This window comes from Mus caroli, chromosome 5 (genome assembly GCF_900094665.2).
Source record: "Mus caroli chromosome 5, CAROLI_EIJ_v1.1, whole genome shotgun sequence".
NCBI lineage: Eukaryota > Metazoa > Chordata > Mammalia > Rodentia > Muridae > Mus > Mus caroli.
Genome location: NC_034574.1, coordinates 118,022,087 through 118,044,156, shown reverse-complemented (window position 1 = coordinate 118,044,156; position 22,070 = coordinate 118,022,087). Strand labels below are relative to the sequence as shown.

General features: G+C 54.6%; 1 protein-coding gene across 9 annotated transcripts in view; it reads left to right on the top strand.

Annotated features, from left to right (window-relative positions):
* Positions 1-22,070, top strand: part of Ncor2 (nuclear receptor corepressor 2) — a 162,858-nt gene that overhangs the window by 98,067 nt on the left and 42,721 nt on the right. For all 9 annotated transcript variants that reach the window (XM_029477776.1, XM_029477777.1, XM_029477773.1 and 6 more), the window contains exons 13-17: positions 816-870; positions 2,678-2,776; positions 12,759-12,904; positions 13,891-14,063; positions 15,874-15,936. In XM_029477776.1, the coding sequence (XP_029333636.1) occupies positions 816-870; positions 2,678-2,776; positions 12,759-12,904; positions 13,891-14,063; positions 15,874-15,936 (536 nt within the window). The remainder of the gene's footprint in view (positions 1-815; positions 871-2,677; positions 2,777-12,758; positions 12,905-13,890; positions 14,064-15,873; positions 15,937-22,070) is intronic.

Sequence of the window (22,070 nt, the reverse complement as noted above, 5' to 3'; positions counted from 1 at the left end):
ACCTGGAGGCCAGGCGGGGGCAGCCCAACACAGACTACACACTGGTGGGAACTGGACCGGTACTGCTGGCAGCCATTTCTTACCCCCACCCCCACCCCCACCTACCCTGGGACATACTAGGGTGGTGGCAATTCATTGGAGACAGAGGGCAGGCCCAATGACGCCACCCAGCACCCTTAGGGTGTGAGCAGGCCTTGACCCTATCCCCACCCCCACAGCTGCCTGGCCCTGACATTTCAGCTGGCTGGCTTTCCCAGTAATGCTTGGGCTTCGCAGGAAGCTGGTGGCTTGGTGCCAATTCCCGCCACCCCCTGCGGCTCCAGCCACTTTTGGCTTTTCCTGGGCATCCGAGGTTCCGCTCCAGCACTCGGGAGGCCTCAGTGCCTGGCTTGTCCAACCTCGCCCAGGCAAGCTTAGCTTGGCATAGGCTGGGCCTGGCCAGGCCGAGCCAGGCTGAGCCAGGCCCAGCTTCTTAGACCCGGCTGGGGAGAGAGACAAAAGCATATCTGGGGAGGTGGAGGGACCCCACTGGCAAGCTGAATGCCGTGTCCTCATTTTTCCTGGAAGCCTGCGGCAAGACAAACAAATGTATTTTCAAAGGCATTACAGCCAGTGAGTCACTCGGAGGAACGCCCTGGACCCTGGTCCCTGCCCCGAAGCCCTTCCCACGCCCTGAAGATCTGCTAGTGGGGCGGCGCCCGCCAAGCCAGGCTGGGGTGGCAGGCACTGGGCACTCTGAGCTCTTGGTTGTCCCGTAGGGCTTCCCTCAGCCTCAGCCTGGCCTCAGCATTGGCCTGTCTTTCTCTTCCCCCCAGGTTTATGCAGCACCCTAAGAACTTTGGCCTGATTGCCTCATTCCTGGAGAGAAAGGTGAGTGCCATCTCTGGCTGGCAGAGCCGGGCGCTAAACTGGCTTGCCATCCACTCCCTAGGGCCGATGTCTGGGCTGGGTGGAGCGCTTGCCCCTCCTCTGTCTCTCTGGCCAGCTCCATCCTTTTTCCTGCCTCCACCTCCTTCCTCAGGGGGAAAGCCAGGCAGGCCCCACCCTGGATGGGGAGGAGCTTCAAGGCTTCAGGCCCAGGCCACCCAGGAAAGCTGTAGGGACTGGCATCACACAGCCATTTGCCCAGCACACTGGGTTGGGCGCCGGTTCTAAGAGTTTTGCCACGTTCCAACTGAGGCCTTGTGTCCAGGAATGGCCTGCATCCAGGTCTGTGTGTGGAGTAATCTCCTGGGCCCTTGTCATGGGTAATATGGGTTTTCTGACAACACTAGATACCACTCACTACTTCCGGTGTGTGGCTAACACGTCTATCATTCTGAACAAACCTTCATGCAGAATTGATATTTGAACCCAACCTGTTCCCTAAACCAGAGCCTGAAAGTACTCTCCTCTGGCTCTGCCTCTTGTCGGTAAGGAGTCACATTGTCCCCAGAGGGCAGTTAGCTTGCTTTCACTTACATACCAGGCTAGCCTACAGTACATGAACAACCCGTGGTGGACAGGTGGCAGGGTTGGCTGTGTGCTGGAGTTGGTGTCTAGACCCTCAACAGTGAGTGGGATGTCCAGCCTGGCTGGGCCCCTGCCCTGAGTCTGCCCAGGGATGCTGGCAGCTGTTGGGAGGTGGGACCCGGGATCTAGACAGCCGTTTTCAAAGACCGTGATCATTCCTCACTGTTCCGGTGGGCTGATACGGTGTGGAGAGATGGGACCCTCTGGGATCTGGGACCTGAAGAGCCAGTGTTGGGAACCAGTTATAAATAGCCTACCTGTGTGGTGATGCCAAGCGTCCTGATGGGTGTGGGTGACTCAGTAGTCCTGGGTTTAAGGCTAGGGCTCCACAGAGCCAGGAGGACTCTGAAATTGGTGGTTGAGTAAGGCTGCGGGGAGGGAGGAGTGGAGTCTGAGGGCGAGAGGCGCTCAGAGAGGGTGTAGATGAGACAGGTCAGAGCTTCTAGGACACAGGTGGCTGCTAAGGCCACATCACCTTCCTGGGCTGGCTGGCACACAGTTCCTCCGGTGGGTCATGGGTGTGGGCGAGGGTTGGCTTGGCGGAACCCCATGGAAATAGTGTTTGCTCATGGCATACTCCAGGAGTGGCCTGATGTGTAGGCAGCTGGGGTCTGTCCCACCCCACAGTTCTCATGGTCCTGGGCTTGGCACTAGGTCAAACGTGGCTGGCATGGACATCTCAGACACGGTTGCCACTGCAGGTGTCTATTGAAGCTTCTTGTCCATGACACTTACATTCTGGGAGAGGTTGTTCAGGATCCTGGATGTTGGGGAAGGAGCCCAAAGCCATGGGTGGCAAAGGCTGGGCTTGCGTCACTCTGAGTACCCGTGACTTTGTTCTCCACGGGAGCTGAGCGGCTGTGATGTCATCACTGCTACTTACAGTTGCAAGGACAGGGTCTGTGTTGATAGCCTGTGACTCTACCGCCTGTCTCTCCATGCCAGGCTCTGTCCTGTGTGTGGCTCATTCAGAATCACTCACTTGACCAGCACAGTCTGTTCCTGCATGTCACACGCAAGCTGCTGGGTATTCAGAGAAGTTAGATTTTTCCCAGGGCAACCCAGCTTGTCATCAGAGGAACTAGGATTTGAACTCTGGCCTCTGCCTCCTACTATGAATCCTCTCACCCCATACACCCCTCAGAGTCTTCTCTCTGCCCCGCAGACGGTAGCTGAGTGTGTCCTCTATTACTACCTGACCAAGAAGAATGAAAATTACAAGAGCTTGGTGAGGCGGAGCTATCGGCGCCGTGGCAAGAGCCAGGTAAGATGTGGTGTGTCGCTGCTTGGCTTTGGGGACCTGGTCCCTGCCCTTGAGGGACACTTGCTGGGTGGTCAGTATCCTTGATGATTGGTGTCATACAGTTCTACTGTTAGGGCCCCCTCTATAGCATCTGACCTGCAGTGGGTGTTTGCAGAGGTGAGGACAACAGCCACTTCTGCCTTAGCTAGGATGTCCCCAGTTCAGAGTTGGCCAGTCCATAGTCCTTACTGTTAAAAGGCCACATGTCAGAGCTGGAGGGAGAGCTCAGCAATTAAAGAGCATTGGCTGCTCTTACAGAGGACCCAAATTTGATTCTCAGCACCCACACGGTGGCTCATAACCATCTGTAACTCCAGTCCGAGGGGATCCAGTATCCTCCTCTGTTCGCAATGGTATCAAGTATACACACGGAGCAGAGAATACCCATACACAAAAGTGGTAGCCTATTTTCAAAGTAAAGACTGCCCAGGACAATCTGGGGAGTTCCACTAAGCTTTCCTGACTGCCCCTTCACTAGTGGATACGTGCAGGGAGATGTGGCCAGCACTCGCTACGTCTGTGTCATGCCTTGGTGTCTAGAGTGAGCCTAGAGTGCCAGCCACTGGCGCATTGAAGTTCTGCTCTCTTCCTGCTGTGTAAATAAAGCTTTATTGGCACAGAGCCACTACTGCACAGCCTGCAGCCTGCAGCATCACCGTTCACCTTTAGCAAAAGCTGGCTGATCTTGGAAAGATGTTAAGAAAATGCAGGCACTGCACAGAAGCCAGGGATTCAGGGGCGTGGCCTTTGGGGGGTGGGGAGAGGTTATGTGGTGTTCACTAGATTGGCAAAGGTCAGGCCTCATTGCGAATTGAGTTGAAGCATCATGGACAGGGACTGCTATCCCACAGAACAGGCGTTTTCTGGCCCACTTACGCAAAGTGCAGATCGGGAGGTCAAGTCTGCAGAGACAGGCAAGGCACCCCAGTAAACAATGCCCCACAAGTTAGTAAGTAAAGTGCCTGCTATGTGATGAGCGAGAGAACCTGAATTCCATCCCTAGAGCCACACACTCATAATCCCAGGGGAAGAGAGGTGGAGACGGGACACTCTGTCTTGCTGGCCAGTCAGCCTGTTAATCGACAAGCTGTAGCCCCTAGAGAGACGCAGTCTCCAAATACAAGGTGAACGGCTCCTGAAGAACAAAACCTGAAGCTGACCTCTGGCTCTCCGTACACACGTGCACACAGGCACAGATAACACATGCATGTGCGCATGCCCTGGGAAACACCCAGGGCCCAGTCTGTGTCCACTCTGGACTTGAAAGATGGCTGGATTTGGTCTGGGGCTGTGGTTTTCTAGCTCATTTTATGCGCCCACAGTGAGCTGGCTAGCTTATGGTTCTGACAGATGTGTGACTCCGCAGTGTTGGGGCACAGAGCAGTGGGCATGCTAGAGGTTTGGCTGGGGCATCCAGGAATTTTCTAGGCAGACAGACAAAAGGTCAATTTGACACCTGTTGGAAAGTGTGATGAAGCTGGGAGGCGTGGTTTACGGAAACATGGGGCCCTGTGTAAATCTCTGCACCTAGCCCTGTAGGGATAAGTGGGGGGATGCTGCTACCTGCCGAAGTGACGGTTGGTTAATGATGGTGATGATGATGATGGTGGCAGTGATGATGGTTCTGGTAATAATGCTGGTGATCATAGTCTTTGGTGATGATGGTTGATAATGGTGGTGGTAATAATGTTGGTGTTTGTTTGGTTTGGTTTGGTTTTTCATGACAGGGTTTCTCTGTGTAGTCCTCCCTTCCTGTCCTGGAACTCACTCTGTAGACCAGGATAGCCTTGAATTCAGAGTGCATTACTGCTGCCCAGCCTGATGGCCATGTTGGTGATGCCAGTGACTGTCTTAGTGACTTTTCTGCCCCTGAGATAAAATACCATTGCCTAAGCAACTTACAGAAGAATGAATTTACGTGGGCTTCCCATTCTTCTCAAGAGTTAAGAGTCCAGTCCCGGCAAGGAGGCTTGGCAGCCAGTGGCAGGTGTGGAACAGGAGCAGGAGCGTTCATATCTAGAACCACAGCCTCCAAGCAGGGAGAACAAACTAGGGGTAGCAGTTGGTTCTTAAACCTCAGAGCTCGCCTCTGGAGACAAAACTTCCTCCAATAAAGCCACACCTCCTAAGCCTCCCCAAACAGAGCCACCAGTTAAGAGTAGCCATGTCTCATGCCCGTGAAGGTGAAGCAGGGCTCTTGGTGAGTCCCTTTCTACATAAGAGAGCTGGGATCATAACTAGCTAAAGGAGCATCCACAGGGTCAGACTCACTCCCTAGGCTGTGCGAGCTGAGGGAGGACGATTGCTCTGCTGGGATTGTTGGGTAGTGGGAGCCTACCTGAGATCTCTGCTCAGCTGCACTGCCGCTGGGCCTCATGGGAGGCACTGCTTGCTGGGCCTCTACTCTTAGGACGGTTTGCCAGGTTTGTGCTGTGGTGACATGCCCCAAAACAGGGCTGAGGGTGGAAAGCGGATCCTACTGAGGGTATCCTTTGAGACAAAGCAAGGCCCAGCCTCACCCAGTTTGGCTCTGTCCATTTGCTCCTTCTGACTGCTCCTCTTTCCTGGAGGAGGCGTGCCTGTCCCCAGCAGCTGGTAGGGCCGGCTCTCTACCCGTGTGCTATTTTGGTCTCTCCCTTTGTTCCTCATCCCCTGCTCGGGGTGGCCCCTGTTTGTAGATGGCTCTGGTGTCTGTGGTCTCAGTGTGGCTCCTGTGGCTCCTGGCCACACTGTTGCTTAGAAAAGCCACAAGTGGCCATTCTGCTTCTCAGCACACCAGGTGCCACTCAGAGGGCTCCTCGAGAGATGCCTGTTTGGTGCTAGATGTGTGTGCACATCTGGGAATGTATTGAGCGCTTCCTGCATGCTGTGATTGGAGAACCATTGTAGGTGGGGTCCGTGTGTAACAGTTCAGAAAGACACTGGGCATCCCAGGAAGTCATCCCTACTCTCAGACTCACGAGGGAAGAGTTGCAAGGTAGACACCAGGTAGTACTTCCTGCGTGCTTAAGGTCCCAGCTGTTCTCCTCGGGCTCTGCATCTTGCATGCCACCTCAGAGCAGCTGTGCCTCCTGAACTGGCTGCCTCCTTGCCCAGCCCAGAGACTGGGGCCTCCTCTACTCTCAATTCTGCCTTGATGGGATTGAACCAAGAGAGGAGCAGAGGCAGAGAGCTGACCCTAAGGACACCTGGGCATTTAGTGCTTAGCTCTCCCTGCATGCACTGGGATGGGCATCGGTGGAGATTTGGACTTCCAGGTTAACCCCCCTCCGGTTGCTAGCGTGTCCGGCCCAAGACTCTTTGGTTCTTCAGAACTTGCTGTTAGTGGAGTGACCCCAAGAAAGTCAACCCTGGGTCCAGCACCCAAACAAGCAGGGTGTGGGAAGGGGAGGGGAGCTTCAGACACCCTTAGGGCTCTTTCTGGAGTGTCCCTAAAAAGGTTGAGATGGCCATGGACAGGTCTCTTGGACGTGTCTCCTGTGTGTGACAGGTCTGTGTCCTCCACCTGCCCTGAGGCATCCAAGCTGGCCTGGCCCTCGGTTAGCCACTTCTGCCCTCTCTGTCCCCCACCTGCCCTGTGTCAGAGTGCTTGTTCAGGGGTCACATTTAAAAAAAAAACCGCAGAGGTTATAAGCCCCTCATGACAGTCATTGGGTGTCAGTGGCGGCCACTAGTGTCCTGCCTCATCTCTCAGCCCACCCGGCCAAGAAAGAGTGAGGCTTTCCCCAACCTCAGCTGCCCGTGGGTGAGGAGTATAGCTGGCCGTGTGGAGTGGTAGACTTACCTGCTGCTTAGCTATCAGGCCAGCTCCCATTCTAGAAGCTTCTCTGGCCTTTGCCTACGGTGAGGCAGGCTCAAGCATAGGCTCTGGGGACAGTGACCTCCTGAACTGGTTCTTAGGAATGGGTTCAGGACCATGTTCTGGCGCCTTTCCCCAAGCTGTCCCATTGGCTAATGGGCCCGACTGGACGTCAGTCTGATGACAACTCCTGGTCCCTAGCCCAGATCCGCCCCAAGAAGAATCATGGGCTGTGGTGCCTGCCACACAGGGTGACATTCTAAGCCCAGCCTGTAGAGATGCCCAGCCATGACCAGTTGGCAGATGCTGTGGCACTCCTGTGGTGGAGAGGGATCTGTGACCAAGCAGGTGTGTCCCTGAGGGTAGACTAGAGCTTTTTCCTGTAGAAGCAGGACATGAGCAGGAAAACTCTGTCCTGGACTCCTGACCTCTGGACCAGCCCCTTTTGCTGAGGGGGAAGTCTGTGGAGGAGGTTCTTCATCCTCACTGATGTCAGCCCTCACATCCTGGCCCTTGGTGTTCTGTCGGCTGCCCCCTGACCTTCTTCTGTCACACTGCTCTTCCTGGCCTCGGCCACACATGCTGCTCAGACTCTCTGCCGTGGGTAGCTTCTGCTTTTTCCTTTTTCTCTGTGTGGCCCTGTCTCTTCTCTGTTTCTGCCGTGTGTGTGTGTGTGTGTGTGTGTGTGTGTGTGTGTGTCCGTCCGTCCGTCTGTATTTGTCTCTCTAACCCTGTGTCACCTCCTTTTTGTTCCTGTCTCACCTCTTCACCCACCTTCCCTGTGTCTGCCTGTCTGTCCGTCTGTCTGCTGGACTGCCTTCTTAGCTCTCTTTTCTCTGTGACCCCATGTCACCTCTTTGTCCCCAACTTACCTCTTTATCTACTTTCTCTCCCTCATCTTACTACTTTGCTCTGGTTGCTTGCCAAGGGACAGCTGACCTTGTTCCCAGGCAGGGCCCAGATTACCTGCTCAGGAGCCGTGTGACCAGGAGGCCCCGGGCAGCACCAGACAGACTTGGGCAGTGTATGGCTATCACTCTCCCTTGAGGACTAGCTAGGTACCCCTTGCCTGTGAGGTAACCAGAGACTGATGGTCGGAAGCTGTGTGTCACACTAAGCCACAGTGCCCTGGCTAGGCCATTTGGTTGTTGGTCATCAGTGAGGGGGTGTGCTGTGCCTCAGACCTTAGTAGTAAGGCTCCAGCATAAGGTTCGAAACTTCTTGGCTGCAGTCCATAGCGGGCTGGCTGGCTGCTTTACTGAGGATGTTCTCTGCATGGTAGACCTGTGCCGATTTAGGGCCAGCTGAGAAGGCATCTCCGGTTCTCCGTCTGGCTCCACGCTGAGTGGGGAATCTCCTCAGAGGCCCTCCTCCAGGTCCCAGGTCTGTTAGACATGCCTTGTGGGACCCTACTCAGGGCTGGCAGCTGGGGAGGGAGCCCAGGAGGCAGGAGAGGCTGGACCCTACGGCTGGAAGGAGCTGCATCACTTCCGTGGGAAACGAGAAAGGTTCAAGACTGGGCCAGGATACACAGCACAGGGGACCCAGCTCCCCCAACCACCCAAACTGCCTTAAGGTGGGAAGTGTGGGTGCTGCTGGACATAGTCTATCACTTTCCTGAGACAGACATCACCCCGGTGCTCCTAAAAGCTACTTACTGCTAACTAGATCAGTAGCACTGGGAGCCGCCGGTCAGCAAAGGCTCAGCAAAGGTCAGCATGGCTTCACTGTGAACGAGACAACTGAGGTCCCTGGACAGCCACTTGTGGAGGACTGCTGAAGTCCTGGGGGCCATGTGACCAAGAGTAGCTTTCAGGGCTTTGACCCCTTGAAGGAACAGATGAGCAATAAGAAGGAACTGACCAGGCAAAAGGCACAGCAGGTGCAAAGGTCAGAGGAAGGGACCCTTCAGTCGCCTCTATCTGAGGGCAGGAGGGAGGCAGGAGCAAGCTAACATGTGGAGGTTGGTCCAGCCTGGATGTCCCGTGTACTTATTCTGGAGGCAGGGCAAGGGGTGTGTGTGTGTGTGTGTGTGTGTGTGTGTGTGTGTGAGAGAGAGAGAGAGAGAGAGAGAAAGAGAGAGAGAGAGAGAGAAGGAGAGGGAGAGGGAGAGAGCGTGCGTATGAGCAACCTTCCATATCACCATCAACTAAGAAAATAGACCACGGGCTCGCCCACAAACTGATGAGGGTATTTTCTCAGCGGAGATTCCCTCTACATAAATGACTCTAGCTTATGTCAGTGTGACATTAAAATAGCCAGCACACCTGCTGAGCCCCCCCAGCCCCCCAGTTGAGGATTTAAAATGGGGCCTTGGGATTAGTGGTGCAGCTCAGGGGTACGACCCTTGGCTAGCTTGTGCCAAAGCCAAGGGCTCAGTCCCAAGTTCTGTGAATTAATAAGTAGACAAGCCATTGGCCACCATGAACGGACTTCTGGGCGCGTGTCCCACGGTACTCAGTAGAAGTGTCTCCACACCAGAGCAGCTCGGGAAAGCTCCATCATTTAATGCTGGGAGCCACCATGGTGTGTATGAAGTGCCACTACTGTCATGTAAATTCTTACTCCTGCCAACTCTGACTCAGGCCTCAGGGTTGCTGAAGCACATACTATATCCTGTTCCTGCTCCACCATCAAGCAATGGGAATGACTTCACAGTATAGGCTGCCTGGACCACTGTGGCCATGCAGCTGCCCCTTGGAGAGGCACCACATGACTCAGCCCCTGATGTCTGTTTAAAAGCTAATCTCTGGCCTGGCATGGTGGCACACACCTTTAGTCCCAGCACCTAGGCAGCAAAGGCAGGAAGTTCTCTTTGGGTTTGAGGCCGATCTGGATTATATATTGAGCTCCAGGCTAACCAGGGTGGCATAGTGAGACCCTCCTTACCTCACAACAACAAAAAGCCCTGCTCTCTGTTAATGACAGTGTGCCCATGCTTTATGGTTGGCTCTTGTTGTTCCACACTCTCAGGGAACTCCAACACACCTCTGCTGAGGGCTGAGCCTGCATCCCTTGCTATGTGTCTCTGGGAGAGATAGATGGCAAGCTCAGAGCAGGCATGAAGCCGTACCACCGGCTGCAGGCTGTGTTGCTCCACTCTGACCCCCAGCCCTGTTGGCCTCCACTCAGCCAACCTCTCCCCTTCTCCATACAGGAAGCTCTTGCGACTCACTTGTGGGGTGTTTGGTTTGTTGGTCCTTGGTAGTACAGTGTTTATTGAATGAGCGAGTGTCTGCGTGTATTAGTCAGGGTGGCTGTGCACTCTCAGGTTCTCCTTTGTTTATTTAAGTTTGGGATGGAATCCAGAGGCTCCCCAATCCCTTCCCTTGATCTTGTCCTCCACAGAGCCCTGAAGACCCAGTGCAGGGGCTGGGTCCTACCGGGCCTGCTTCCTCTTCCGGAGGGTCTCGGTGACTCAGGGCCACACAGGGCCATTTTGTGCCTTTTGAAGGTTCTCTTAGGGTTTTATTGCTGTGAAGCGACTCATGACCAAAGCAACTTTTATAAGGGTCAACATTTAATTAGAGGTGGCTTACCATTTCAGAGGCTCAGTCCATTATCATCATGGCAGGAGCATGGGAGCGTCGAGGCAGGCTGGTGCTCTAAAAGGATCTGAGTGTTCAACATCTTGATCTGAAGGCAGCCAAGAGGAGAGTCTGGATCACCCTGGCCAGACTTGAGCACATATACGAGTCCTCAGAGCCCCGCCTTCGCAGTGACACACTTCCTTTAACGAGGCCACGCCTCCTAATAGTGCCACTTCCCATGGGCCACGCACATTCAGACCACCACAAAGGTTTTACCTTTGCCCTCCCTCTGCACCTCAGTCCTGACAACGTCAGCTTCAGAACACGTGTCAGGTTGTTCTCTATGCTTCTGGGGGTCTCGGTGCCCCTGTAAACAAGAGTTTGTTTAGGGTAGGGATGGCAGTTCTGCAAACTCGGAGGAACCAAGAGTCCCTGAGGAGGCTATCTTTGGGGTTCCATCTGGCTGCAGGCTCTGCTAGGAAATGCTGTGTAGCCTTAGATGGATCGCTTTACCTCTCTGTATCTTGTTCTCATCTATGGAACAGTGTAATGTCAGGGTTGTTGGGAGGAGCAAGAAGCTGGACCTGTGATGTGACAGCAGTCTCATCCCATACATGTCGTCAACTGACACTGGGCCTTATTACCGTGGGCTTCCGAAAGGAAAAATGGGTCCTAGCAGAAAGAACAGATACCTGAAGCTCCCTGTGGATCCTTTCAGGGTGTTCCTAGTGCTGTGATCTGGGGGTGGGGGACGTACATGGTCACCTTGCCCGTAACTGATGAGTTGTCACTGGATACTGCACATGTGGGAGTCATGGGGAGGGTGGCATTCTGCTTCTCGTGGCTCTCCAGGCTGGGGCTGGTGTGTGTGTGTGTTTCCCTGAATCCTTCCTGCCATGGAATATAGAAACCCTGCTGGTTTCTCACTGTGGTCTGAGGACCTTAGCAGCAGACTTGCAAGGGGCTAGGTAAACATGTGGAGCCTCGGGTTAGCCTAGAGTCAGCCTATGGCCAAACTCTACCTCCCACTTGCCTTTGTAAATCAAGCTTTATTGGCATGTGGCCATTCCCATTTGCTCACACAGTGGCAGAGCCAAGCCAGGTGCCTTGGAACCTACAGGCTGTCCAGCCTGAAGTCCTTTAGATAAGAACTTGCCAGCCAGACTGCAATGTGCTGGAACAACCTGGGAATTTATTTTTATTCAGATGGTTTAGAGACAGGATCTTACCATGTAGCCCTGGCCAGCCTTTTTAAAATTTGCTGCAGTCTTCCTGCCTCTCCGTTCCAGGTGTTGGGGTGCTGGGGTCACATGTGTGTACCACTACTTGTGACTAAGCTGGGACATTAAAAATATTGATGCTGCCCCCAGCCTGGGATCACAGTGGCCTTGGCACAGTTGGGGTCTGGCAGCCTTTGGCCATCAGGAAGCACAGCTGCCCAGGAGGCTACGACAAGCTTGAAATTCCCAGGTATGGCTGGCCAGTGCTACCAGCCAGATGTGCAGATGGGGATTTGCCAGCCTGAAGTGGTTGGTCACAGGAACCCCCCAGTACCTGCTTCAAGTCTCCCGGGAGCCAGGAGTGGCCAAACATATGGGGTCATTCAGGCCAAGGCACTGTTAGGCAGAAAAGTGACTCGCTGGCCAGGGTAGCCTACGGGGCAACCTGCTGTCACCCCTGTCCACAGAGGCTCAGCCTGGGGTGCAGAGACACCATGTGGTTCATGCCATGGGCAGCCAGATCTGAGTCCCCAACTCAGCCCTATATGTAGAGGTGGGAGACACAGCCAAGTGTCTTGGATACAATGCCCCAGCACAGGACAGCTGTGAAGTACAGGCTAATTCCTCCTGTACCGCCTTCCATCTCCTTGAGTTCTGACCCCCACTTTCTATGGCCCATCTTGGGACACTGTTGAACTGACAGGAAACTCCTTCAATGTCAGGTTCAGGGGGCTCTGTCTGCCAGAATGAGGCTTCGCCCCTGGGCTGTATGGAGTGTTAGAATCTGAAGGGAAGGGCCCAGTCTGGCTGACAGACATCTGGTACCCAGCCGAGGAGCCAGCAGCCATGCATGGCTGCCCTGGCCCCTCCCCTTACAGAACACAGGATTCTTGGGAGCTGGAGAGGCGTGACCCTGAGGATCCTGAGTGCACAACAGTGTTGCCTTAAGAGGCCACAGTGGCTGGACAAGTCAGGTTCTTGCTCTGTGTACCAGTATGCCATGGTGTCCCTGTCTGTTCCCAGTGTAGCCTAGTCCTATAAAAGACAAGGCCCTAGAGCCATTGTGCATCAATGGTTTTCTGCCAGGAAGGAACAATGGAGGGAAAGAGTTTCCCTACACACTCATGCACACGCACGGGCGCGCGCGCACACACACACACACACACACACACGGGCTTTCTGCAGATGTTACTCTTACTCCACTGGGCTCAGGGGAGATGGCAGAACTCAAACCCCTGTGCCCGAGTGTGGTGCTTTTCTGGCTTCACTCTGCCTCCAACCTCTCCCACCTGGCTGGCTCCCCAGTTGCCCTGGCCTCTGCGTTCACCGTCCCTCCCTTCCCCAGCTTCACCTGTCTCCTGTTTTCCCTCTTGCCTCTGCTTCCTGGGCTGTAGCAACAGCAGCAGCAGCAACAACAGCAGCAGCAGCAGCAGATGGCACGGAGCAGCCAGGAGGAGAAGGAGGAGAAGGAGAAGGAGAAGGAGGCGGACAAGGAGGAGGAGAAGCAGGATGCGGAGAACGAGAAGGAAGAACTCAGCAAGTAAGGCCTGGCAGCTGCGTGGTGCACACCTGGGCCCCTGGGGAACAGAGCCTGGCGCCAGTTTGGAGCCCCAGTCGGTTCTCCCAGGCCTTTCCTCCCGGAAGCCTCAGCCCCCACTCCCTCCATCCCCCACCCTCTCTGCACACCCCCGCTCCTCCACCCCCTACCCCCCCCCCAAGACCTAGGAGACTGATTGCTCATTTGAGCCCTGCTCCAGGACTCATAAATCCAGACAGCCACTTTGGCACTCAGCCTTGCCTCCCCTCCAAGGCCCCTGAGGTCCACGAGGGAGAGAGGGCTGAAGGGCCTCGGGAGGGCAACATGGATGCAAGCATCTGGCAGCCCCCGCCTTCATCCTCAGCCCCATCAGCACCAACCCCCCTAGCCAGTGGGAGAAGGTGGAGGGGCCGCAGGTGCTGGGCTGGGCCTGTGCAGAGCACAGAGTCTCCTTCCCTGTCTCCACGGCTCCCGCCGGCATCTTTCAGGAAGATGAATGAGTGACAGAGGCGATAAATCTGCCCCAGTCACTTCTGAGGAGCCAGGTCCCCAGGTCATGTGCACCCCCACTGCTGGGCTGAGCTGCGATTCCCCATGCCTGCAGTCCTAAATACCCTGAGCAAATTGCTCTGTAGGGGTGCAGAATTAAGTCCCCTGTGGCTAGTACAGGGGGCCATAGAGTCCCAAAGGCCTCTAGCTGGGCTCCCTGTTTGTATGGTGATGGTGTCAGCATCTCTTGAGGCCCCACTGGTGACAGGTGGAGTCAGATGACTTCACATCTTTCCCTTCCCACCCACCCCTGGATGGGCTCCCGCCGCCTTTCAGGGTTAAGGTACTATGGTAGGGCCTGCCTGCTCATAGCACCCTTTTGGCCAGCTGCAGCTCTTTCCTCTCTGCAGCTGTGATGGAGCGACCCACAGGTCTCCCCCAGTGGTCTTAGGGTTTCCATCCCCAGCTGATCCATCCCGGTGTCCCTTTCGTGACCTCAGGGAGAAGACAGACGACACTTCTGGTGAGGACAACGATGAGAAAGAGGCTGTGGCCTCCAAAGGCCGCAAAACTGCCAATAGCCAAGGCCGCCGCAAAGGCCGTATCACGCGCTCCATGGCCAACGAGGCCAACCATGAGGAGACAGCCACCCCGCAGCAAAGTTCAGAGCTGGGTGAGCAGGCTGGAGACTGTGGGGGGGAGGGGCTGGAATATAGGGAGATTGTTTCTTGCTAGGATTCCGTGAAGTTGGAGTGAACTGCCCGTAGCTGAGGACCTGGGCCTCTGTCTGTGGAGTGTAGATAAAGTATTTGGCTAACTGCGCTCATTGTGACCCAGAGCGCCCTCTCTTTGCCTCGGCATCTGCACGTGCACAGAGAGAAATTATACACCTAACAAGAATATAAAGAGATTCAAGGAACCTTGAACCTGGGTGCAGGCCGAGCTGAGGACTGGGAAGAGGCTATGAATCCGCCTCTCCCCAACCCAGCCCCATTTGTTGTTTTAAATCAGAAGATTGGGCCGTGTGGACATTTGGGATGGTGATGAACTGGGTTAAGTCACCTAGTAGAAGGATAGTTCTGAGATGGTCTTTTCACCTTTGTGGGTTTTGGTTTCCCTTGCCTTCTCTGGGTAAAAAAGTAAGCCAGTAGGGTGATCTGAGCTGCAGTTCCAAGGGCAGCCACCAGGGGCAGCAGTGCACACTCATCCTGTGCAGTGGGTCATCTTGGCTGCTTGTGTCTCTTCCCAGGTTCCATTTCTCTAGTGGATCTGCAGTAGACTTTCACTCTTCTTGGGACTGGCTTGGGCTTTATGTATGAGCTGCTGGGGGCAGTGTAGCTTACCTCAAGTTATGATATAATTGGGATTTGAACTCAGCTCCGCTGACCACAAATCCTATGTGGGTTTTGTGGGTGTGTGTCAGCTGGCACTTGATGGCAGAGTGCCAGCAGGCCTGTGTGGCACACCTCATGTGTAAGACAGTCCCATGGCTGTGGCTTGCAAAGCCTCCCACGGAGGTGTCCGTGGAAGGACAGGGGACTCTGAGATCCAGGAGACAGCCGGGGCTTGGCAGCAGGAAGGGACACAGGCCACACCGTGCCTGTCACAGTTCTCAGCACACCCCTGTCAGGGACTCACAGCTGGGCTACAGGCAGCAGGTCACCTGGGGAGCAGTCAGAGTGTGGTGTGTCATCCAGACAAGGCTGCCTCTGCCCACCCTGTGCCTGGCTGTGTCCCTTCTGAAGGGCCTTGTTGTCCTCGGGCGAGCTAGGGAGACTGTAATAGTCACCAGCACCAAAGGAGGCCTAGCCATGGTGATGTCACTCACGAGCCATGAGCAAGTGCCGAGGAGCCATTTTTTGAGGGTCATGGTAGGAGACGGGCTATGTGCGATTAGAGCAGAGGTTCTCAACCTTCCTAAGGCCTCAACCCTTTAATACAGTTCCTCTTGTTGTGGTGAAAACCCCCCAACCATAAAGTTAGTTTGTTGATACTACATAACTAATTTTGCTATTGTTATCAACTGTAATACAAATATTTGATATGTTGCCCCTATGGGGGTCACGCACAACCCACAGGTTGAAAACCACTGATCTAGAGGGTCGCCTCCAAGGAGGTGTGAAATGGCCCGCTCTGCACAATGGAGTCCCTGCCCATGATTCTTTCTTTACATTTGTGACCGTGTCCCTAGGTGGGCTACCTCTTCCTGGCAAAGTGCAAGTAGAAACAGGCCATGACCCAGACCCTGGCCACCTGTTTCCTTGTCTGCGAATGGAGATACCAGATCCTCTCAGCATAGTGGGCTGTGGTGCTGTCTGTGAGAACATTGTGTGTGTGTGTGTGTGGGGGGGTGTTCTGTACACAGCTACTGGCCCCTGGGCACGGGGCATCAGGCACTGTGGTAAGGGGTGGCTGGCCAGCTCAGAGCAGACTGTAGGGGAAGCACTCTATGGAACGCCTACCAATGCCCATCTTCTTTGCAGCTTCCATGGAGATGAACGAGAGTTCTCGCTGGACTGAGGAAGAGATGGAGACAGCAAAGAAAGGTAAGGCACCGTGATGGTGTGCAGTATGCCGTGTTTGTTTGTCCCCGGCACTGGGATGCCTGGCTCGCGAAGCTGCTGGTGCATCTGGCCAGGAGCAGGGGCTCTTCAGAGCCTCAGTTGAACCTGCCAGAGAACAAGTCTCTTCCTTGAGTGTTGGCCTGTACCTGAACTCAGAATGGCTCAGGAGCCTGTGGTTTGAGTGTGCGAGGAGCTACCTCAACTGGTCCCTGAGGACAGTGGCCAAGGTGCTTGGTGGACAGTCCCCTGGCCATCGAGGCTGGCCACAAGGTCAGTGGCACAGGAGGGAGGGCTTCCTGTCTTCACACCTGCGTGTGGCTCTTACATGGGGTCTCCAAGGTCCCCACGCTGGTGCAGGCTTGTGCTCTGCAAACATTTGGAATTGGTTGCCTAGCTTTTGGTGGTGGTGTGTTCCACAGTAGACCAGGTAGCAGTCATAATAGTTGTCTACATCACAAGGCCAAGACTATAGATTTTCAAAATCAGGGAGTCGTTAGCTGTAACATGTGACTGGGCTAGGCCATCCACACCCTGAGGATGACATCTCACTGCCAACATCCTGCTGGCTAGACAGGACCCCTTCCCCAGCATCTCTCTGAGCCCTGACCTTTGAGGGGATGCCTCCTGGGGCCCTGGTAACATTAGCATGACCTGCCTCGAAACCACACTCATTATGCCTGAGGCCTTCACTCTCCAGCTTGGTGACCTATCTCTGAGCCTCAGTTTACCCATCTCTAAGTTAGGAGTGCTGAATGGCTACAAGGAGTTGAAGCCACCTTAGGATGAGTGGCTTTCACTGAGGGTGGTCCCAGAGCTAGCGATTGTGAACGTCTGTCCCTACCTCTCCCATGTCCCTGAGAGAAACAAAGCCACCTGCTCACTTGAGTGTGGTATTGCAGTGGGCTCCTGCCTTAGTTGCCACCTGATCCTTCTCTGAGATGTAGCTCCCATTTCTGCCCCCCTGTTATGGACGAGTCGTCCAGGCTGAAGGCCTCCCAAAGCTCCAGAGGCGATGCCCAGTCCTCTTGACTTCCATCGTTTACACTCTGCTCAGGCCCTGCCCCTGCCCCTGCCCCTGCCCCTGCCCCTGCCCCTGCCCCTCAGCTGTGGCTGCTCTGCCCAGGCTGCGGTGTGCGTGGTGGGAACTGGTGGTTTTTATTAGGAGCTCTAACACACCTGCCACCACTGCCACCTGCGGCTCTGGTCTTCAGACCTGCTCCTCCCTCCTCTCGAGGGGTTTGCCGAGGGTCTAATGCACTCAGCAGGAGTGTCCTATACCACCTGAGAACAGCCACCAACCTGGAGGGTCCTTTAAGCACTTCTGCTTCTCCACCTGGATGTGTGTCTTTCTTGCCTGTGCCCTCTTTCACCCAAGAGTGGGCTTGGCCTGGGGGCTGGGCCGTCGCTCAAGAAGGACAGTAGAGATATCTGTTCACAGGGCTCTGAGACTGTGTCTCCAGCCGGCTTGGTGCAGTGTGCTGTCACCCCAGAGGGTCTGTGTTGTTCTTTGTTTTGTGTGTGTCTACATTGTGGTTTGTGGTATGAATTCTAAAAAGTCTTTACGTAATGGTCTGATTCCCATGGTTTAATCTCCGCAAAGTCTGTATAACAGACTTGACCACTGAAAGGCTGTCTGTTAACCTGGGCATCATGGGGCATGACTATAATCCCAGCGCTTGTAAGGCAGAGGCAGGGGGATCATAAGTGTCACAGTGAGAACAGTATCATGTGTTCATAGCAAGTGAGAAGCCAGGATGGGCTACCTGAGACCCTGTCTCAAACAAACAAACAAACAATACAAAAAACCCCATTCACCTACATTTACCCACAGTTGTGTGCTACAAGCTTCCACACCCTAGATGGAAATCCTGTACCCATTATCGGTCCCTCCTGCCCATCAGTCCAAGGGCGAGGCAGCACTAATGGACTTCCGGTCTGTGGCTAGAAGTCATTTTGCCCTGACACTTACAGGAATGATGCCTGCTGCCACACCAGTCCTTACGCCTGGCTGCACTCACTTAGTGCTGTTTTCAGGGTTGTTCGTGTATCCATGAGGGCTGCAGGGCTACATGAGCCACGTGAAGTGCCACCCCTCCAGGCCCCCACTTCCACCCCAACACACACACATTACTTGTGGGCTCACCTGGAAACAGAGTGGTGGGTTATTCCTACCGTGGGCTCTGCGTGTTTCTGTGGAGATCATGTGACCCCTTTGCTTTTATCCACACGTGGGTCCTGGGGTCTCAGCATCCTGACTGCAAAGTGCCCATGGAAAGCATCCATCTTTGCCCATCCCCTAAAGCTCTTGCAGCCCCTCGAGCATCCTCCTGCCTTCACTAGCCCAGAGCTGTTGCCAGACACCAGGAGGCTGCTCTCTCTCTCCATTTTGGAAGGGCAGATCGTGGTGGGAGGGGAGTGGAATGACTCACCAGCTGGGATGGAGCGCCCTGATGCCACTGTCCCAAGGTTAGGGCCTATAGGGAGGGCTGGGAGCTCGTCCCCACTGATCCTGGGGGCCCGTGTGCACCGGCCCTGCTCAGTGACATTTGAAATAGCGCCGTGAGCGCTGGCGCGGGCTGCTGCTGTGAATTACAGCAATCTGGACAATTATGGCTGCTCGCGGTGGCTGCTGATGGCTGTTCCGGAGGCGGGGGCGGGGAGGCAGGTGCGCACAGCCCGTGGTAGCTCCTTTTCCACAGCCTGTGGGGGTGAGAGGCTAAGAATGTTCCCGAGCACCCTGCCGAGAGAGTGCTGACAACTCAGAGAGGAAAATGACCCCAGCCAAGCTGTGTACCAGGCAGATGGTACTCACCCATCCTTGGTCCAATGCGGGGTAGCAGCCCACAGAGAAGCAGGCCCTCAGGGAACCCCAGGCAGGTAAGCAACCAGGTGTCCCCAGAGCCACCAGAGCATCCTCCTTAGCCCAGCTGTGAAGGACAGCTGTAGAAGCATGCAGCCCCCAGAGCAGCCCAGTTGGATTTCCTGCGTGTGTGGTCTAGACCAGTCACTTTCTTCATCTATATAACTGGTCACTGGCTTCAGCATAATAGGAAAATTTTTCTCTACCTTGCCCAGGAAGCTAGAGGTGCAAAGTTGAAGTGTGGGCAGGACCACGTTCCTTCCAAGGCTCCAGGGGCACCTACATCCCACCTCTGGTGGTGGTCTCATGCTTCTGGCCTCCTTCCTGTCATGGTCTTACCCCACCCCCACGCCCACCCCCACCCCCTCCCCTGTTCATTAGGATTTCCCTTTTCCTTCTCTTCTCTTTTCTTTTCTCTTCTTTTTCTTTTTGTTATTCTTTTCTTTTTTCCTTTCCTTTCCTTTCCTTCCAAGACTGGGTGGGTCTCTTTGTAGCTTTTTTTTTTTTTTTTTGAGACAGGGATTCTCTGTGTAGCTCTGGCTGTCCTGGAACTCACTTTGTAGACCAGGCTGGCCTCGAACTCAGAAATCCACCTGCCTCTGCCTTCCAAGTGCTGGGATTAAAGGTGTGCGCTACCACACCCAGCTCTTTGTAGCTTTGAACTTGAAAAGTGCCCGCCTCTGCCTCCTGAGTGCTGTGATTTAAGATAGGTCCCACCACACCTAGCCCCAGAGTCCTTCTTAGTTGGCCCACCCCAGCAGATTGACCATTCTGGTCCATTGTACAGTCTGTCCCTGTGCATAACTTCTGGGTAGACATAAAACTTGAGTTGGGACTATTGCCCAGCTCAGCGACATCCAAGTGGCTTTTTGCTCAGTATTCAATAATTAGTCAATAGCTGACCTTGACGTCCTGATGCCTTAGGCATTTGGGTACCTTGCCCCAGCCCCGTCACTGCTGCAGCTCCTGGTCTCATGGTGGCCTCCCCATTTCAGCCTCATTGTCATTTTCTCTGTAGAAAGGGCAGGGAGGTCTGCCTTCCAGGTTCATCAACAGGATAGGAGCCAAATGTTTGCAGTACTTAGTATACAGGTGGGTGCTCAGGTGCAGACTGCAGGGCAGCTCACAGGCTGGATTGGAGTCCCAACTCCGCCTCCTTTGGACTCTGCCCTGAGTGGGTACCTATAGCATGGGCTGATCCTTGCCTGTGTGCTAAGGGGTGGGATGCAGGGGCATGACCTGCCAAGATGTTGCTCAGCCACAAGTGAAACAAGCTTACTGTGGAGGCCAATGCTTTACACCTCTGGCCTGCTTTGAGGCAACTGCTATTATGCAGATAAGGAAAGAGGCCCAGAGATATATGGAATGAGCTACCCAAGGTCGAGTAGCTGTGATGTGAGGGGTCTGGGATTGGAACCTGGGCTCTTGAGTTGCAAAACAGGATGTAGTAGTGAGGGGATTAAATTGGTTGGTCTCTAGGCTACTGCTTTAAGTAATAAAGGCAGGGCAACCAGTGGGGCAGATAGCCCTTGTGAGGGACAGTGCGCTCAAGTGAGACATTAGAAACCCAGACAGTGCGGGTGCGAGAGGCAGAGGTGGAGAGGCCACAGTGGCATCGGTGACAAAGGTGGGATTTCAAAGGGATGGAAGGGACCTGGAGTTGGATTCTGGCTACCTGATGGCCCAAGATCTTTGATCTTTCTCTGTGTGGTATGTGTATGCTTAGGGGGCAGTGCTGTTTTCCTGGGCTCACACTCGGGTGGGGCCTGAGCCTGAACTGGAAGCTGCCTCCTTAGGGACCTGGCCCCTGCCTGCCTTAGGACAAAGATTACAGTTGGGGCATAGAGGAGTGTTGGGGACCTATAGGGTTGGGCCAAAAGCCCCAAGTTCCCTAAGGGGAGATTAGCCTGACCCTAAGGAATCCTGACCCTGGGCAGAGCCAGTGGTTGGAGGGTAGTGGCTTAGACCAGGGTCCTTTGGATGTCTCCAGCGATGGAATGTCTGCTCAGTAGACACACTCTCCCTTGAGAGCCCTGCCGGCCACTGGATGTGGTCTGGTTGAGTACCTAGGCCGGGTGGGGAGGCTTAGCCACTGTTCTGTTAGAGTTGATGCTGTCCCCATTGCCAGGTCAAGCTGACCTTTCCAAGAGCGCACCCACCGTGTGCCTCATTGGGGACCCTGCACACAGCAGTGAAGTAGGCTGGCCAGGTGAGTAGTGTGGCCAGCCAGTGACCAGTGCACTGAGTTCAGGGGCCATGAGCGCCAGGCTCTATCCAAGTGAGGAGATGACGAGAGGGCGTGGAGATCCCCGTAGGCAGGATGGAGATGGTCCTAGAGGAGCGTCTGGAGAGTTTTGGCCTCTTGTGTTGTGATGATTCCCAGGGAGAAAACAGGGCTCTTGTATGGATTGAGGTATGGCCAGACGTGGGTCTGGCTCTGGATTCTTGTCCCTAATCAATGCCCTAAAGGAGATGTTGGATCCCTCCTTTCCTCACTCTAGGCCAGCATCTGACTCTTGCTAGGGAAGGAGAGGTAGTGAATGACCCTTGTGACCCCAGTTTCCACGTGCAGCATGTTTCTACTTTGCCCATGAGAAGGTGGCATGGTTGGGGAGTATGGCTCAGTGATGTAGCCAGCCAAGGGTCTGGGAGACAGGACATTCTGACGCTGCAGACCAGGCTGCCTGTGGCTCAGTAGGTGGGCAGCTGGCCTTAGGGCAAGCCCTGATGACTTTGTCTGACGTAGTTTGAAGTACCTCCATTGTACCGGTGATTGGCAAGTACAGAGATGCTGAGGTCTGAAGTGTTTCCGGAGAAGGTGGCCAAGGCAGGTTCAAGGGTGAGGTCATCTGTGATGACCTCACAGGGCTCCTTGTGCCCCCCATGGGATACTGTCGGTCTCTGGTCCACTTGTACTGAATGATCCAACACTTAATGAACTCAGTGAACACATCCATCACTTAAGTCCAGAGCAGGCTCAACATTTCTTAAGGAAGGAGGATGTGACTAGAGGACTCGGGACAGGGAGGGCACGTTTCTCTGACTTCTTGCTCTGGGAAGGTTTTCTTTTGCAAGGGAGTCTAAGAAAGCTGCTTCGAGGGTGGAGGTTGGGGTGGGGTGCCCTCCTAAGCTTCTCCCTGAGGGGGATCTGGGAGCCCCAGACAGTGGGAGAGCCAGTTCTCCCATGTGTTAAATCAGAGGCTTACATACTTGCTGAGCTCAGACCCCTGTGGAGGGGATTAGGGGCTGGAACAGT